The sequence below is a fragment of the Anguilla anguilla genome, chromosome 5 (genome assembly GCF_013347855.1).
Source record: "Anguilla anguilla isolate fAngAng1 chromosome 5, fAngAng1.pri, whole genome shotgun sequence".
Classification (NCBI taxonomy): Eukaryota; Metazoa; Chordata; class Actinopteri; order Anguilliformes; family Anguillidae; genus Anguilla; species Anguilla anguilla.
In genome coordinates, this window is record NC_049205.1 from 58,121,587 (window position 1) to 58,139,052 (window position 17,466).

At 50.6% G+C, this 17,466-nt stretch overlaps 1 protein-coding gene across 1 annotated transcript in view; it reads left to right on the forward strand.

Annotated features, from left to right (window-relative positions):
* Positions 1-1,091: 1,091 nt before the first annotated feature.
* The window catches only part of LOC118228189 (plectin), a 114,664-nt gene continuing 98,289 nt past the window's right edge, over positions 1,092-17,466 (forward strand). The window contains exons 1-4 of the mRNA XM_035419526.1: positions 1,092-1,380; positions 4,354-4,509; positions 9,948-10,146; positions 14,246-14,310. Of these exons, the coding sequence (XP_035275417.1) occupies positions 1,375-1,380; positions 4,354-4,509; positions 9,948-10,146; positions 14,246-14,310 (426 nt within the window). The 5' untranslated portion in view covers positions 1,092-1,374. The remainder of the gene's footprint in view (positions 1,381-4,353; positions 4,510-9,947; positions 10,147-14,245; positions 14,311-17,466) is intronic.

The window sequence follows — 17,466 nt, forward strand, 5'->3', positions numbered from 1 at the left end:
TTTTAGGTTTTTTTAAAATTTATTTCACCTTTATTTCACCAGGCAAGTCATTAAGAACAAATTCTTATTTACAATGACGGCCTGACAGGGTAAGTAAAAGAATGGTGCCTAGTAACATCTGTCGAGAATAGGCCTTCTATATTGGCACGAGTGCATTGTTAGGGACTCTGTTTGTAATTCAGTGACTAGCGTCAATCTCCAACACTGACGCTGCTGATTGTACCATTAAACGTGGCATCTCACAAAACCTGAATTGCTTCAGTACGAAATGGCGACCTAAACGGAGTGTGTTTGAAGTGTAATCTATGTCCCGCTGGATAAGAACGTCTGCTAAATGCCAACATGTATTTTAGTACCTTTTTTGCCAACATGTATTTCTGGCAGTATCTTTGTTGCACCTATGACTTAAGCATAAATATTTAATTTGCAACTTAGACGAAAACAACTAAAAAATAGCATAAAAGCTTAATCAGTCTTGTTTTTATTTCTGTGAGTCACTTTGTTACCACGACAACCAAAACGACAGCGGCTTTCTTTTATCTCGTTTTGCAGGTCCCTGTATCTCCTACACTGATTGGCGACCTGTCTCCATTAAACTTGTCACTCAAAGGCCATTTAATTTGTTATTCGCACAATGACAATGGGCGTGCGTCAATGAGCGTTTAGTCTGGGAGTTTCTATGGAAATCTCGGTTTTCCCATTCTGCACATTGGAAACATCGGAGAAAATATAACCCTCCCACTTAGATTCACCGGCCGTGCGATTGGCCAAAGCCGCAAGGCTACGGACAGTCCTTCAATTCTATTGGCTTGTAGTTTGTGTTCACTACTTGAGTCAAGACAATGACCAGGATGTGCAGGTGCTTGGAGCGGGAGCTGGGGTGCCCACGGCGGGCTACGGTGTAACGATGCGGTGAATTAAAAGTTTGCAGCATGGGGGGGTTGCAAAGTTCATTGAAAATCATGTAGCTAGCTAGTTAGTTCAGACAGGGGAGACAAACGGTGTGGCATGGTTTAAACCGCATCAGCTGGAGGCGAGGCTACAGAACCAGTGGCCGTGGGCAATAAACAGGAGCATTGCAACAGGTAGCTATAAAACGAAAAGCTAGCTGCTAGTTTGCTCACTAGATTGACCCTATATCGTATTTAATTATATAGGATCAGTTATATTGAAAGCGTTTTTTTAAAAACTGAACAGTGCTAGTACATTAAAAATGCTATTTGCTGAACTATGCTCGCTGGCAGGCTAGCATAGTATGATAACTAGTATCAATTTGCTGCAAAATGGCACACTCACTACTCGGCTATGTAGTTGCACGGTTCACCTGCTGCACCAAAAGCTCCGTGTGCGGGCTGTAGCCTACGGGAAACGGCCATGAAGGTATCTAATGAAAAGTGAACCAACCGTCATAGGATATTACAAACTTTAGCCATCATATTTCGCTGTCTTGTGTTAGTTTAGTTAGCTGCCCCCGTTCGAGTGCTTTTGAGCAGATTTACAGCGATATAATGTTGGCCAGTACCAGCTACACAGGTGTGTTTACAGTTGGCTAACGGTGTTGATCGCTGTGATTGTCCTCACGTTATTTCCTCTTCAAGCTCCTAGCTTAGCTTGCTAGCCTACATAACGTTACATTAGAAGCAAATAAAAACGATGTTAGCAGTTACTTTTGACATTTCACAAATTACTTTGATATAAGGTCGCCAACTAGATGCACATGAATATACGAAGAGTAAAATAAAGTTCATGCAGTGTTCATGTTTACTACAGTTATGTAGGTAATTCCCATATCATAAAAATATTGTGCGCGGAGCACCAATCATTAGACTTTTTCGATAGACGTTATGAACAGGTGATGAAATTAAATTGTCTTGATGCATCAGAACATCCTTATACAGGTGTGTTACGTGCGCATTACACGGGGAACAACAGTTTGGACGTAACAAGGTGTCGGCTAATACCCGTGGGTAGTATTTATAATGTGAGGGGAAATCGTTTGCAGGATTTAAAATAATGTGGAGCAACAATATTTGATCTGCGCGCCGAACTACAATGATAACATCATAGATCAAACTGAACTTCCACATTGTTACAAAAAATAATGTTGGCTACGCTTGATTCCTAAAGTAGACTATGGTACAGTACATGACCCAGTGCAGTTGTACCGCCTCCATCATTGGAAGCATTTGTTTCACCTCTTTGAATCATTGTAATACATGCAATAAAATGAAATGAAGGCCAGTTGGTAGTCAATGTGTTCTTTAATTCACCACAGCAGTGAACAAATTGCATAGCGGTGGGAGGTACACACTAGTGTCCTCAACCTTGGCAAATTGCAGTCACAGAAAGTGTCCTGGTTTGTGCACAGACACCTATAATTTAGGAAATTACTTATGCTTGAGGGCTCCCCCAAGTTTCAAAGATGGATTGTCTTTTATAATTTATAAATAATGAAAAAATAAAAAAAACCCATCTAAAACGGAAACTCTCGCGAAAGTAATGCCACGAGGCGAGAGAGAGAAAAAAAATCATCGGTCTTGCGCACTGCGCGAAGGTCATCCATATTTCTGTCAGTTTTGCGCATGTTTTCTGGGGGAGATTAGAGGCAAATGAAAACATCAATAAAATACGACCAGCACGGTGCGGTGTGGGATCCTTGTGGGAGTAATCCACCTATTGTACACAGCAGAAGTGGAGGAAGTGGATCATTTTTTTTTGTCCTTTTAGCGCTTTTTGATTCCCTGTGCCTGACATATATTGTGAACCTGCCACTGCTCCAGTGTCAGTTTAAGAGGCTTTATACCCTCATTTCTGACTTTGCTAGCTGAGTTGATCATTTAAATGACCCTACCTGCTGACTGAAAATAGGCAAAGTGTTTTAGATTGAGGCCCGTTGCAGAACAATTGGGTGAAAATGTAAAAAGTTCAATTTCTTAAATTTTTTGTACATTTGCAGTCATTTCCTTCTTCTCTGCTTTACAGATTCAAAACATAATTTAACATTTTGAAAATGTACACATTAGTCCACCTTTAGTCCCCCCAGCCCCCCCACCCCCCCAGAATAAAACACCCAATATCTAGTTTGTGCTTAATGATGAATTTTTAGACTTTCTTCTTGTCCAAGGTTTGTTGTGAAGGTAAGTTATGTGCTTCGGTGTGAATCATGTTTCTGCAGCAGGAGTCTCTGTTGGCTTGGGTGCATCGGGGTTCGGTTCAATAATTACAAAAAAAAAAAAAAAAAACGTGGGCAAGCAGTCCTTGAAAAGCTCTGGGCTAAATAAACATCACTCTTCCCACAGGAGTGGATTCATTCTAATCCCAAATATTACCTGGTCAGAGCTGAGATAAGGTAGGTAGTTGGGGCGGGGGGGGTAGAAAAACATCCATATAAATTAAATGGACAGTACCAGGCCTATCAAGATCATCCGGCAGGTCAAGGCTATTCTCGGTGGAGATGTGATTTATATTTTTATTCATATTATCGGAGAAGGTTTTTCCAGGATGATGTGCGCACGCGGCGTGCACAAATGCAGCACACGCTCTGGATCCACGAGTGTAGCCATCCCGTGGTTTTTGGGCTTGGTTCCCGTGCCCCCCCCCGGGCAGGGGTGTGTTTCACCTATGGGGAAGCGTTCCGCGCTCCTGCGTGATGGCGCCCCCCCCCCCCCCCCCCAAAGGAAACGTGCATTCCCTCTGGGGAAGACAGTGCGGGTTTTTTCCCAGATTAATCACGATTATTAAGCAGGAAGTGAGGTGTCGAAGTGGTCTTTGAAGAGAGAGGCCTTGTGATGATTTTTCATTGCGCACAATTAAAAACGATGACGTATGAAAAACAACGGCTCAATGCACCGGGGGGCCTGGGAAGTGTTATTAAAACCATTTATTGTGTTGGCTGCTGCTCGCTGCGACAAACTGCCCCCCATTTCAGACACGGCCGTCCGCAGTTTATAGCGCACCCTACTCATCTTCTGACTGTGCATGGTTGTACCCCAACGTATGTTTTCCTGTTTGGGGTTAAACACTGATGGGCAGGGAAAGGAAGGAGAGAAGTGAATTTATCCAGACACACACGCATGCACATGTACGTGTACATATGCACGCACACCCATACACATGCGCACACACGCACACATGTATTCACACCCACACGTATGCACACACACACACACACACACATGTATTCACACCCACATGTATGCACACACACACACACACACACACATGTATTCACACCCACACGTATGCACACACACACACACACACACACAAGCGCATATACACACACACACAAGTGGGTACCGGGAGGGGTGTCCTGGTCAGGACCTGAGCGCAGGTTTGTGTTTGTGTTGCCAGGTTACGGGGCGCGGCTCCATGGATCCGGGGTGTCCGAGGGCAGCGCGGAGGCCTGCGGAGATGCAGAAGCTGCTGGCGGAGTTCCGCGCGCTGTACCGCGAGCGCCTCCAGCGAATCGACCAATCGGGCGGCGGCGGTGGCGAGGCGGCACTCCAGGTGGGGGCTCGTCGTCACGGCAGCCGAGAAGCGCGGCCGCCCCGCTTGGCACCCGCCGATGGCGTGCGCGCCGCGCCGACGTGAGGAAGAGGAGAAGCCGCGTGTGACGGCGGGGCGCGTGTGTGTGTGTGCGCCCGTCACGCGTGTGGACAGGCTGTGGCGAAGGCTCGCCGCCATCGCGTTTCCTGTCCCGATTAGCTTGCGGCGAGAGCCGCGGCGAGCGCCGTGTGGCGTTTGAAGCTTCTGAGGAGGAATTCAAACGGCGGAATTCAGCTGGAACACGACTGCGGGTTTCTTGATTCGAGCGTGCGTGCGTGTGTGTGTGGCTGTGATGGGCGGGGGGGGGGGGGGTACGTGCGTGCATGTGTGCGTGGCTGTGATGTGCGGGGGGGGGGCGGGGGGAGGGGGGGGGGGTGCGTGCGTGCATGTGTGCGTGGCTGTGATGTGCGGGGGGGGCGTGTGTGTTGTCGAGCTTCATGGCGAATCGTTTAGAAACGGCTTTGCAGCGAGCCGCTTCTCCCAGCACGTGCAGTAAATATTTACGCATTAAGACAGGCCTAAATCTGCAGGATAAAACTCAAAGCCATTTCTAACCACGCGTACTGTACTGACATTAATGTGACGTGTCGACAGTGGGCCTGAGTGTTCTTTCGGGGGGTTTTTAAATTGAGCGGTACGCATTTTCATTTGAACTTTTTCAGTTAAAAAAAAAAAAAAGTATTTTTCACGCCGCGCTCCTGACCTTGCCTGATGGGGTCAGAAACGCTGGGTCACGCTCATGGTGCTGTAGGAACAGCGTGGGGGGGGGTTTACAGACAGTGAGTCAGAACCCAGCAGTTACCTTTACTTGGCTGCTCCTGTCAGTGAAGGAGGAGGAGGAGGAGGAGGAGGTCTAATTTGGGAGTTTCGCAGCAGTACGGGCTGAAAGGCATTGTACCGTAATGAAAGTGTGACAGGCCCGTCAACACGGTTAAAGAATTAGCGTCTTTACATCGAAAAGCTTTTTGCTTTATTTTTTAACTACCCCCATTAAGACGCCGCCGCCGGCTACGGTCGAGTCCTTTCAGAGCGTTTCCTCCTTTTTTTTTGGCAGTGCTCGTCAGCGAGAGTGGAACATAATATTTGTTATGACGTTAAAAGTAATTTCCCCGCCGACGGCCGCTCTCCGGGCTCGCTGATCTATCATTAGCTCGTTCATTTTTAAAACGCGCGGAGCCGCTGGATTTTACCCCCCCCCCCCCCCCCAGGCACGGCTCTCAGCCGAAGAAGGGGAGGTGAGGATGACGAGCTAATTCAGATTTCTTCTGCGTTGGCATGTCGTGACATGGGGGGGGGAGTTTGATGGGGTGGGGGGGTTTGTGCCCAGAGTTCATGGCGGATGAAGCCTGAGAGAAGTTTTAGTGGGGGGGGGGGTGGAGGCGTTCTCCTCCTGAGTTTGATGGCTGGCAGAAAGCCTGATTTTCTTGGGAGCGTCCTTTCCAAACGCGAGCAGAACCTCAGATCTCTGCAAATGGGAAAGAGTGGCTTAATACAAATTCCTGAAAATCCTTTTTTTTTTTTTTTTTTCCACCAGTCTGTGATGGCCGAGGCTCTCAGACTGCAGTGCATTGTGGTACAGCTTGTGGCATCTCTCTTATAAGTTTTCCATGTTGAAAGGGACCTGCTTAAAATTTGAAAGTGTGTTGAGGCTGTGGACTTGAGCACAACCAAAGCACCTTCTGAAATAAGAACTGTCTCACAGGTGCAGGTGTGTCTCAGGTGAGTGCCCTTCATTGCACCAAGCAGCTTTTATACAGACTGTGAGATCAGTGTCTGTCTGCCACAGAACCCCATGTGGATGCATGTCTGGGGGTGAATGGAGGGTAGGTGGCTTTGCGTGTGTGTGTTTGTGTGTGTGTGTGTGTGTGTGTGTGTGTGTGTGTGTGTGTGCATTTCTGTGTGTGTGAGTGCATTTCTGTCTGTATGTGTGTGTGTGAGAGTGCACGTGCATGCCTGGGAGGCGGGGATAGAGAAGGAGAAGAAATGTATGCTTGTGATAGGTAGTGGAGCAAATGAGAGCTAGAACAGCAATCAGCTGATCTGATGTTAATGTACTGGTGTGTGTGTGTGTGTGTGTGTGTGTGTGAGGTTATGATGGTGTGTGTGTGTGCGCGTTTAGTTATGATGGTGTGTGTGTGTACAGTTATGATGTGTGTGTGTGTGTGTGCATGCAGTTATGATGGTGTGTGTATGTGTGTGTGCAGTTATGATGCTGGTGTGTGCGTGTGTGAGTGCATTTCTGTCTGTATGTGTGTGTGTGTGTGTGCAGTTATAATGGTGTGTGTGTGTGTGTGTGTGTGTGCGCAGTTATAATGGTGTGTGTGTGTGTGTGCAGTTGTAATGGTGTGTGTGTGTGTGTGTGTGCAGTTGTAATGGTGTGTGTGTGTGTGTGTGTGTGCTGTTATAATGGTGTGTGTGTGTGTGTGTGCTGTTATAATGGTGTGTGTGTGTGTGTGTGTGTGCAGTTATAATGGTGTGTGTGTGTGTGTGTGTGTGTGTGTGTGCAGTTATAATGGTTTGTGTGTGTGTGTGTGTGCAGTTATAATGGTGTGTGTGTGTGTGCTGTTATAATGGTGTGTGTGTGCAGTTGTAATGGTGTGTGTGTGTGTGTGTGTGCAGTTGTAATGGTGTGTGCGAGCGGAGCGGAGCGGAGCGGAGCGGGTGGGGGGGGGAGATGGGCAGATAATCCTGCCTGTGCTGATGAGATTGAAGGCTGCGATTGATTGATCGTCTAATCATAGGAGGAAATGGGGCTGAAAATGAACGTCGCTCCTGCCCTTGGATTCTAACCGAGGCTCAGCGGGCGGGGTTCGGGGGTGGGGGGGCGGGGGTGTGTGTGGGGGGTGTGTGAGGGGGGGCTGCGGCCTCACCGCACACAAGACCTGATTGCATTTGTGTCTGATACACAGTAATGCAATCCCCGGCTAAATGATCAAATAAAAAGTACAAAAAAAAAAACGTTGGGTGGGGGGGGGACGGGGGGTGGGGCGGTTAAATCAGGCTTTGGTGTACATTGTGTTTATGTGCTGTGGGGAATCGCGCTTTTTAAAAGGGGTGAGTGAGCATGACTGGAATTAGCAAGGCTCCTCACAGATGAGTGTCCTGGTACCAGCTCCATGGCTCAATACTTTTCTTTTTAAAAACAAAATAATTTTGTCATTTTTGTCATTTGTGAAATTTTTGCGGGTTCATCTATGGCTGTAATTGAAATCACTCTTTGCTGGTAATCAGATGTTTTAAAAAAAAATTATGTTTAAAAATAATTAATTTGGATACTCCAATATGGCCCCGGTTTGCTTTTCCCCCGGGTAATTAACAATTAGTGCTACTGATTGGCTGGCCTGTCACACCTGACTCTCAGGTAAAGGGAGTGTAGGTTTGGAGGGAGACAGGGAGACATGCCCCCCCCCAGTATTTTAATGTGAATTACACATTTGTCCAGGTGGGACTAGGTGGATCAGTAGTGCATCTCCCCCAAAGCTGCAAATGAAACCCACAGCGATGCCTGCCTGTCTCTCCCAGTCTCAGTGTCAGACGCTGCTGTTCTGAATGACCGAATTAAACCCCTTCAGCTCTGGGCTTGTCCTGCTCTCCCCCGTCCCGCCCCGCCCTGCTCTCCCCGTCCCGTCCCGTCCCGCCCTGCGCGGTCGTGACTCCGTGCCTCGCCGGAGCTCCGCTCGGTTGCTCCTGATCGGCTTGTCACGCCTGGAGCTCCGCTCGGTTGCTCCTGATCGGCTTGTCACGCATGGAGCTCCGCTCGGTTGCTCCTGATCGGCTTGTCACGCCTGGAGCTCCGCTCGGTTGCTCCTGATCGGCTTGTCACGCCTGGAGCTCCGCTCGGTTGCTCCTGATCGGCTTGTCACGCCTGGAGCTCCGCTCGGTTGCTCCTGATCGGCTTGTCACGCCTGGAGCTCCGCTCGGTTGCTCCTGATCGGCTTGTCACGCCTGGAGCTCCGCTCGGTTGCTCCTGATCGGCTTGTCACGCCTGGAGCTCCGCTCGGTTGCTCCCGATCGGCTTTTCACGCCTGGATTGGGTTCAGCGGGTCTTCGGATGGCGCGGCCCCGTTCCGGTGTCACGCGCACGGCCCCCCCCCCCCCCCCCCCCCGGACAGGGGCTCTCTCCGCCACGTCCCGATGGCGGTCGTCACCAGCGCCGTTAAAAAGGAAGAAGAAAAAAAAGCGTTAAAAATCAAATAACGTTTTTTTTATTTTATTTTATTAATCTGGCCGAGCGTTTTATCTCTTACTTGGTCTGCGCTCGGGAGCGGTGAAGCGGTGGGCTAATAACGTCCTGTTTCCGTCCGCCTGTCCGTCCGTCCCAAATTCTAATCTTCCAATACGAAATGGCGCCCGTCATTACCGGTGCGAGCGCGCGGCTCGCTTGCCGAATTAATGGCCTGGGCCCCGTCGCGGGGGGGGGGGGAAGTCGGCGCGGCAGATCAGCCGCTAATAAAACCACGGTGGTTATTGCTACCGCCGGTGTAAATTGGGGGGGGGGGGGGCGGGCGGGGATTTTGGCGTGCTAGGCAGCACGTGTCGTGGATACCGTGTGACAGCCTAGGCCTGATACTCTCCCGGCCTGTTCGTCTGTCAGGATGCGTACGCCAGGCTGCTACGGGACCTGTCAGTTTCGGGGACTCTGAGTAAGGACGGTTTCGTCGCTGAAACAAGGCCTTCCGCTCCTTCCCAGCATGCCCTGGGAGCACTGCCAGGCTGTTCCTCTTTCATACCTCTCTTTTTTCCCCTCTGTGCAGGGGGGTGCGACCGTCTTGTTTGTGAGACAGTGCCCCGTACCAAGGGTTGCCAAATGTCTGGCTTTCAACCGGAATGTCTGATTTTCAAATAATTTTGTACATGTCTGGTTTGTGGTCCCGACCGGACAACATAAAGTCAGTAACAACATGATGTCAGTAAATTAATGGAAGTAATTTACCTGTTATTTACACACACATGCACACACACACGCTTGTGCATGCAGTCACGCACACGTACAAACGCACACACACACACGGCCTGAAATCATCATACGTTTTTCACATCGATTATTTGTGGAACAGGCACCCACACGCAACGCGCCTTTTTTAAAGCTCACACTTGTACAATTTATGCGATTCCACAGCCGGCCCTTGACTGAAGTGTGTGGGGTCAAGTGCCCGGGCTAAGGGCGTCTGAGAGAGAGCCACTGAATGCAGTCTGTGATCCATGACCCCACCGTAGAGGCGGGGTCGCTGAGTTACTGTATCAGAATCAACGTCTTATGCAGCAATCATTTATTTCACGTTTCAGAAGGTGTAAGAGTGAGCGGCAGGAAAACAGGAGCAATCCGATGCAAAACCAGGATCGAAGCAGGATCAATGCTGATGAGCTAACTAGCCCCCGCTCTCTCTGTCTCCCCCTAGCGTAAGGTGACCGTACTGCAGTCGTTTGTGGAAGACCTGAGCGAGCAGAACGAGGTCCTCATCCAGACGGTGGAGGACGTGAAGCAGGAGGCGGAGTCCCGGGTCTACGGTCTGCAGCAGGAGCTGGAGGTAACCGAGGAGACTGTCAATCACCCGCTCAATACTGCAGTCTGTACAGAGCCCCCACATACACACATACGCACACACACACACACACACACACACACACACGTGCCAAAACATGCGCACGACCACACACACACACACACACACACACATACACACACCTGTACACACACACTCACATGCACACACACACATGCGCACACACAGACACGCGCACACACACTCACACAGACATGTACACGCGCACACACACGCTCACACACACACACACACACACACAACCATACACACACACACACACACACTCACACACACATACACACACCTGTACACACACACTCACATGCACACACACACATGAGCACACACACACACACACGCACACACATACACACACCTGTACACACACACTCACACACACACACACGTGCCAAAACATGCGCACGACCACACGCACACACACACACACACATACACACACACATACACACACACACACACACACACACGCTCACACACACTCTCACGCACACACACAAACACACACGCACACACTCACACACAGACACACACTCACACGCACATACACACACACACAAACCCACACGCTCACGCTCACACACACACACTTGTGCAGTCACTGCAGTGCTAAAACAGACGTGCTCCAGGTGAGTTCTCCGGGGACAGAAAGCAGGCCCTGCGCTGGTCCTTTTATCGATGAGTCGATTAGTGTGGAAACCTGTGGGCCGCGCAGCTGTCAGTCATCTCAGAGAGCCATGACGACGGGGGCGTGGCCTGTCTGCGCAGGGTTCTGAAGGGGTCGGCAGCGGGGAGCACGGCCATTTCTCACCCTCGTTAAAAAGTAATGAAACAGATAAATTGGAAAATCATGAATTGTCCTATGATTCCATTGGTTCCCTGATTAGTACTGATTTTGCGGTAGCGGCGTGCTTTGATTGGCTGAGGAAGAGCACACGCCCGCCAGCTGACCCTTTGCTCCGCTGCAGGTGGTGAGGTCACGTCTGGGCGGGGCCTGCTTGCTTTGTCACAGAGTCCCTCTCCTTTAGAGTGCCTCCTTTGCGGTGGGCCGTGTGGAATGGCTGCCCCTGTTTTTAATGGTGTTTTCAATGTCCTCCATCAGCGTTTTCGCAAATGGACTTGGACCGCGACAGCAACGTTGCTGATTTGTTTTCAGCGCCGAAACGCGCATGGTTCTCATTAAAGGAACATTTGCGAACAGTTCATCTTCATAGAAGCGTATTACTCGCGCTTAATGCCAATTTTTTGATACTTTGCCGGAGTCCTTGAGCTCGGTTTACCCTCGTTTTAATGAGCCCAGCGGTTTAGGGAACAAAATGTTTTATTTGGTAAAAAAAAATGTCTCCGGTTTCTGCACAATTAAAGTAGGTTGGCGGTAATTGAATAAGGGTGAATTAGGAACTGAAACGTGCTGGTGAAAAGCCAGCTGAAGGGAAGTTTATTATTTTTCCCCCCCCTCATTCGGAATGGCTGTTGCCATGCGCTTCTGAAACGATCACTTTTCCTTGTCTCCCAGCTTTGAACCCACGGGGGTGTTTTTGGGCCTGTCCCATCGCTGGTACATTCGTGGTTGATGCGGGAGATTAGAGACTAGATCTCACGTTCTCCGCGGTGTGTTTTACTGCCGACCATGGCAGACGGTTAGCAGACATACAGGCCATGTCAATTAGAACGTGAGAACTGTTTTTGTCTCTTTTAAACGCGCCGTGCACTTTTCCACTTCTCATTTCAGTGTTTCTGCAGGAATTAACGAGGATATTTCCCATCATTCATCTTTTGAGAAGTGTGCATAATGTGTGTGCATTGCAGTTTATTCATACAGCTGGGTATTTCACAGAATCAGTTCGGGGCACCCCCCCCTTTACCCCCACCCCAATACCCCAGTGATCATAGGTGGTCCTGGGTTTGGATCCAGGAGCTGTGGTGAGGACGGAGGTTTTTGGGCCCTTTCTCCGGAGGGGGGGGTGGGGGGGAGCCTGCATCACTGCAGGACTTTTGATAGAGAGCAGGCCGTCTGCTTGACAGCCCTGACTTGAAGAGGGCGGGGTGGGGGGTGGGGTGGGGGGGGGGGGGGGGGGACTCTTCCCCAGATACTCACTAGCCTTGCTCCATCGCCGCGGCTGCGCTCGTGTTGGCAGGTAAAAGCCCGGTCGTGCTCTCGCTCCGCAGAACGCGAGCACTCCCAGCGCCGCGGCGAGATTACAGCCGCTCTCGCTCCTCTGTGTGTGCGCGCGGCGTCCCAACGCTCTGAGGCGTCGACCCCACGGCTGGGGTGTGAGAGCGGGCGGGCGGGCGGGCTGACTGGGGCGCGGGGCGAGTACTCCCTCGCTCACTTCTGACTGTGCTGCTGTGAGGAGCTAGCGGACAGGAAGTGAAGCGCGGAAGGACAGGAAGCGGACAGGGATGATGTGCAGCTCAGGGATTCAGATTCAAAAAAGGAAAAGCGTAGTCTGATGTGCAAAAATACATACTATGATTCTGATTTTGTTGAACACACTGTCTTCTCTTTGAGGTTTTATTGCACAGACCCCTTACATTGTAATGTTACAGGATGTATGTGTGTGTGTGTACATCTGTCTGTGTGTGTGTGCGTGCATTCATCTGTGTGTGTATGTATATGTGTGCGTGGGTCTGTGTGTGTTTGTGTGTGTGCGTGCGTGTGTGTTTGTTGTGTGTGCATTTTTCTGTCTGTCTGTGTGTGTGTGTGCGTGCGTGTGTGCGCGTGCATGTGCGTGTCTGCTTGTGACAGTATATGTGTGTCTGTGTGAGTGTCTGTGCGTGTGTGTGTGTGTGTGTGTGTGTGTGCGTGTGTGTGCGTGCATGTGCATGTCTGCATGTGACAGTATATGTGTGTCTGTGTGAGTGTCTGTGCGTGTGTGTGCGTGCATGTGCGTGTCTGCATGTGACAGTGTGTGTGTGTCTGCGTGAGTGTCTGTGTGTGTGTGTGCGTGCGTGCGTGCGCGTGCATGTGCGTGTCTGCATGTGACAGTGTATGCGTGTCTGCGTGAGTGTCTGTGTGTGTGTGTGTGTGTGTGTGCGCGTGTGCGTGCCTGCATGTGACAGTGTATGCGTGTCTGCGTGAGTGTCTGTGCGTGTGTGTGAATATGATGTTATTCTCACGCAGTACTAGGAGGTTAGGGTTATTGAAACGTTTGCCACGCGGCTTTGCTCTGGGTGAAGGATCGGAGCGGAGCTTTTTAGAACTCCGTTCTGCTGCTGAGGGTCCTTCAGTGCCAGCGCGTGCTCTCCGCACTCAGAGACGCTCCAGTGAAAGGGACTTCATGAAGAGTGCACCTTACATTTACAGGAGGCTCTGACCCTCCTCCTGCGCCTCCTTCTCCTGCAGTATTTCTGCCTCGCTCCTCCCTTCTGGCGCCTCCTCTGGTTTCCTGTCTTGTTTTTTTTTTTTTTCCTTTTCTTTTCTTTTCTTGCTCTTCAGGGTAATGAGGAGCGATGTTGGTGGCGTGAGGGGAGACAGGGCTGTTGTGGGGGTTTCGTGAGTGAGTCTCTGTGCCTTTTGGACGAAGTGCTAATTAACTCTCATTCCTCCTTGCATTGCAGATGTTTCGAGTGCTCTCCTGTTTTATTTATTTATTTATTTATTTATGTATTTATTTATGTATTTATTTTTAAAAACTCGTCTGGCTGAGCGGTATTAATTGAATTGAGGTTGGACTCGGGGGGGCGACCCCGGCCCTGACGCTAATTAAGCCCCTGGCGTCTGGCGGGAAAGTGAGGAGAGACGCTAATTATTCACGCAGAAACACGCCCTGACCCGACGCGCGTTTGTTTACCGGCTAGCGCGTCGCTAGCGCCGCTTGTTTGCGGGCGCGGTTCGATTTGCCGGCTTGTTTGTTTCCGTGACGATTCAGTTAATCAGGAGGTTCGCTCTTGTGCTCTTTCTCTCTCGTTCCTGTGTATTATTTATATATATATAAAAAAAATTCAGCATTGGTTTTTTTTTTTTTTCCGTTGACCTTTGGCGGGGGAGAAGAGAACAGCGTGCGGCGTGCGTTCTGAAGCAAAGCGATGATGCGAGCAGGAGATGCAGGCCCCTTCTCTGGGGGTTTCGGCAGCTCTGCTCTGCTCTCCCCGTTCCCTCTCCTCTGATTGGCTCCCCCGGTGACGGACAGCCCGGGCGGAGGTGATGACCCCGCCTCCGCCGAGCGTTCCGGAGCCTTTAAACGCGGGGAGCGCGGTAATTAAGGTCTGGGGGGGGTGGGGGGTCGGCGCCGGGGGCACCAATTAGAGCCAATCGCTGCCCCTCGCCTCGTAAAAAACGCAGCACTTAGGCGGAAAGGAAATTGCCGCCTTTTTACTTTTTTTTTTTTTTTACGCCGCTCGCCGTTCGGAATTTAATTCCCCGCGCCTCGTCTCCGGAATTATCCAGCTCGCCGGCGCGCGGATTCCGTCTGAGAGCGAGGACTGCAAACGGTGCGTTTACGTTTAGGTGGTTTTTTCCCCCCCCCTAAGTGACGTGGCCGCGCGGTCTTGTGATTAAAGGGTAATATTTCACGGGCGCGCAGCCGCTGCGGGCGTTCGCTGTTCTGGGCGCATACGTGAGCAAAGTGCTTTTTCTAGAAGGTACGAGAACAACATTTAGCTGGTTAATGTATCGCATTGCAGGCCCAAGTGTTAGTAATGTGTGAATACTTCTTTTTCCCCCCCCCCCCCACAACAGCCTAAGGAAGGGTGTTCAGTCCTAACCAGCACCTGTGTGGAGTGTCATGGGAACTCATGGGGGAACCAAACCTGCACCTCCTTTAGCAGTGCACACCTGTGCTCCTGCACTGGAGTAAAGCTGCACCTCCTTTAGCAGTGCACACCTGTGCTCCTGTACTGGAGTAAAGCTGCACCTCCTTTAGCAGTGCACACCTGTGCTCCTGCACTGGGGTAAACCTGCACCTCCTTTAGCAGTGTACACCTGTGCTCCTCTGCTGGGGTAAACCTGCACCTCCTTTAGCAGTGCACACCTGTGCTCCTGCACTGGAGTAAAGCTGCACCTCCTTTAGCAGTGCACACCTGTGCTCCTGCACTGGAGTAAAGCTGCACCTCCTTTAGCAGTGCACACCTGTGCTCCTGTGCTGGGGTAAACCTGCACCTCCTTTAGCAGTGCACACCTGTGCTCCTCTGCTGGGGTAAACCTGCACCTCCTTTAGCAGTGCACACCTGTGCTCCTGTACTGGGGTAAACCTGCACCTCCTTTAGCAGTGTACACCTGTGCTCCTGTACTGCAGTAAACCTGCACCTCCTTTAGCAGTGCACACCTGGATCCACTATGAGAGTGAGCCTGGGAATGGGACTCTTAATTCTGTTATTAGTACTAAAAGGCCATGCCGTGGCGTATAGATTTCACTTGATAAAAGGGCTTTCCAGTTGCTCTCAGATTGCTTTCTGTACCTGTGTGCGGGGCTTAAATTGGGCCTGGTGTTTATGGGAGGCTGAGAGGTCTGCTCCCTCATGCCCTGTAGAGAGAGATCTGTGGGGCTGAAGGGAACCAGGCTGCGCGTCCACGCTGGAGAGGCACCATTAACACTCCACCAGCTGCTCACTGCAGGGGGGGGCACACACTCACAGCCGCTGGGGCTTAGAGGACCTGTGTGTGTGTGTGTGTGTGTGTGTGTGTGTGTGTGTGTGTGTGTCTGTGCGTGCGTGTGTGTGTGTGTGCGCGTGCGCGCGTGTGTGTGTGTGCGTGCGTGTGTGTGTGTTTGCGTGCGCGCGTGCGTGTGTGTCTCTGCTGGCATTGAGTTGAAAGGTTGTTGCCATGGCGATTTATTTGGGGATCAGCACTTGATGATATGGGTTCATGTGCTGCTGTTGTGGCCTCAAGCAAGGGACTTAATCTACTGCTGTATTTAGTAAAATTTCATTTACGTACTTAACAACCATAATAACGATGCCTTGTATTTATGTAGTGCTTTTCTCAAGCTCAAAGTACTTTGCAGTAATGAGGGGGAAACTGTCCTCTAACACCAGTGTGTAGCACCCACCTGGGTGATGCACGGCGGCCATTTTGTGCCAGAACGCTCACCACACATAAGCCGATGTGGAGAGGGAGAGAGTGATTTTTAGCCAGTTAAACTGGGGGGTGACTAGGTGGCGGGTCGAGAGAGCCGGATTAGGAATTTAGCCAGGACATCAGAAAACTCCCTTTTAACCAGGAAGTCTCATTAATATTTAGAAAACCTCACTTTTCAAGTGACACCTAGCCAAGTTGTCAGTGGCGCAGAAAGTTTGTATAAAAATGCGTCTGGGGAAAAAGGTGTGGAAAACGTTCAGTGCCCATTGTGCACCGTTTTAAAAAAGAGCCTGTGAGAGATGGTTGAGGACTGGTGTTGATTACCCCCCTACTTCAAGACATCTTTAGGAATGCATACTTTGTGTAGAGTGTGCGCAAACATAGTAGGCCATTGCACAAGTCTAACAAGAGCTAGTACGCAAACATTTTTGTATTGTTTTTAAAAACACTATGTAAACTTTTTCCCCAGCTTTTTGATGGATTAGCAACTGGCTGTTGTTGTCATACTTCTATCCGGTTCGCGCATCTCAGAACAGGAGCTTGCTCACATGACCTCACATGTCCCGTTTGCCTGTCCCGCCTGGTTTTTTAATTTCGTCTCCGGCCCAGAGCCACAGCCCCGTTTTTATTGAATGTTGCCTGGGGCAGTGTCCCCTAAAGAGCTGCGGTAAAGAGGCAGAGTGGAAAATAGATATTGAGCGTCAAATCGACACAGGAGTGACATTAGAGAGACCGGGGGAGTGATTCTTTTTTTTTGGTTTTGTTTATGGTTTTTATATGAACTCGAGCTCTGAGTCCCGTCACCACAGAAGAGCAGGTACGGGCAGGGGGATCCATTTTAGGAGCGAAATCGTCCCGCTGCCTCCGGACCGCGTTAAGAGTGCCGGTGCCGCACGGGATGCTGGGTAATTCCGCGTCTCCTCCTCCCCTCGCCCCCCCCCCCCCCCCCCCCCCCGGCCCCGTTAGATAGCGGCGGCTCGTGATGTATGAACTACGCGGAGAAGGGCCTCATGTTTATTCATGAGTCTCTCCTGAGCGGCACGGTCCAGCCGGTCTCCCCGGATCTCATTTTAAGGAAGGAGGCGCGCCGGGACACAGCCGACGCTGTGGAGGCGCAGAGGGGGTGCGGAGGAGTCTCGACCGCCTGCCGCAGTCCACATCGCGTCACGCCGCCCGCCTTTTCGCTGTCTTCTTCTTCCTGTGCGCAGCCCTTTTGATTCCCCCCCCCACCCCCACCCCCCCCCCCCCGCTATTATCTCTGACAGCGGTAATTTCTCTGACCTCTAAAAGTCAAACGCGTTCCTTTCCTTCAAAAGAACAAGAAAAAAAAAAAAA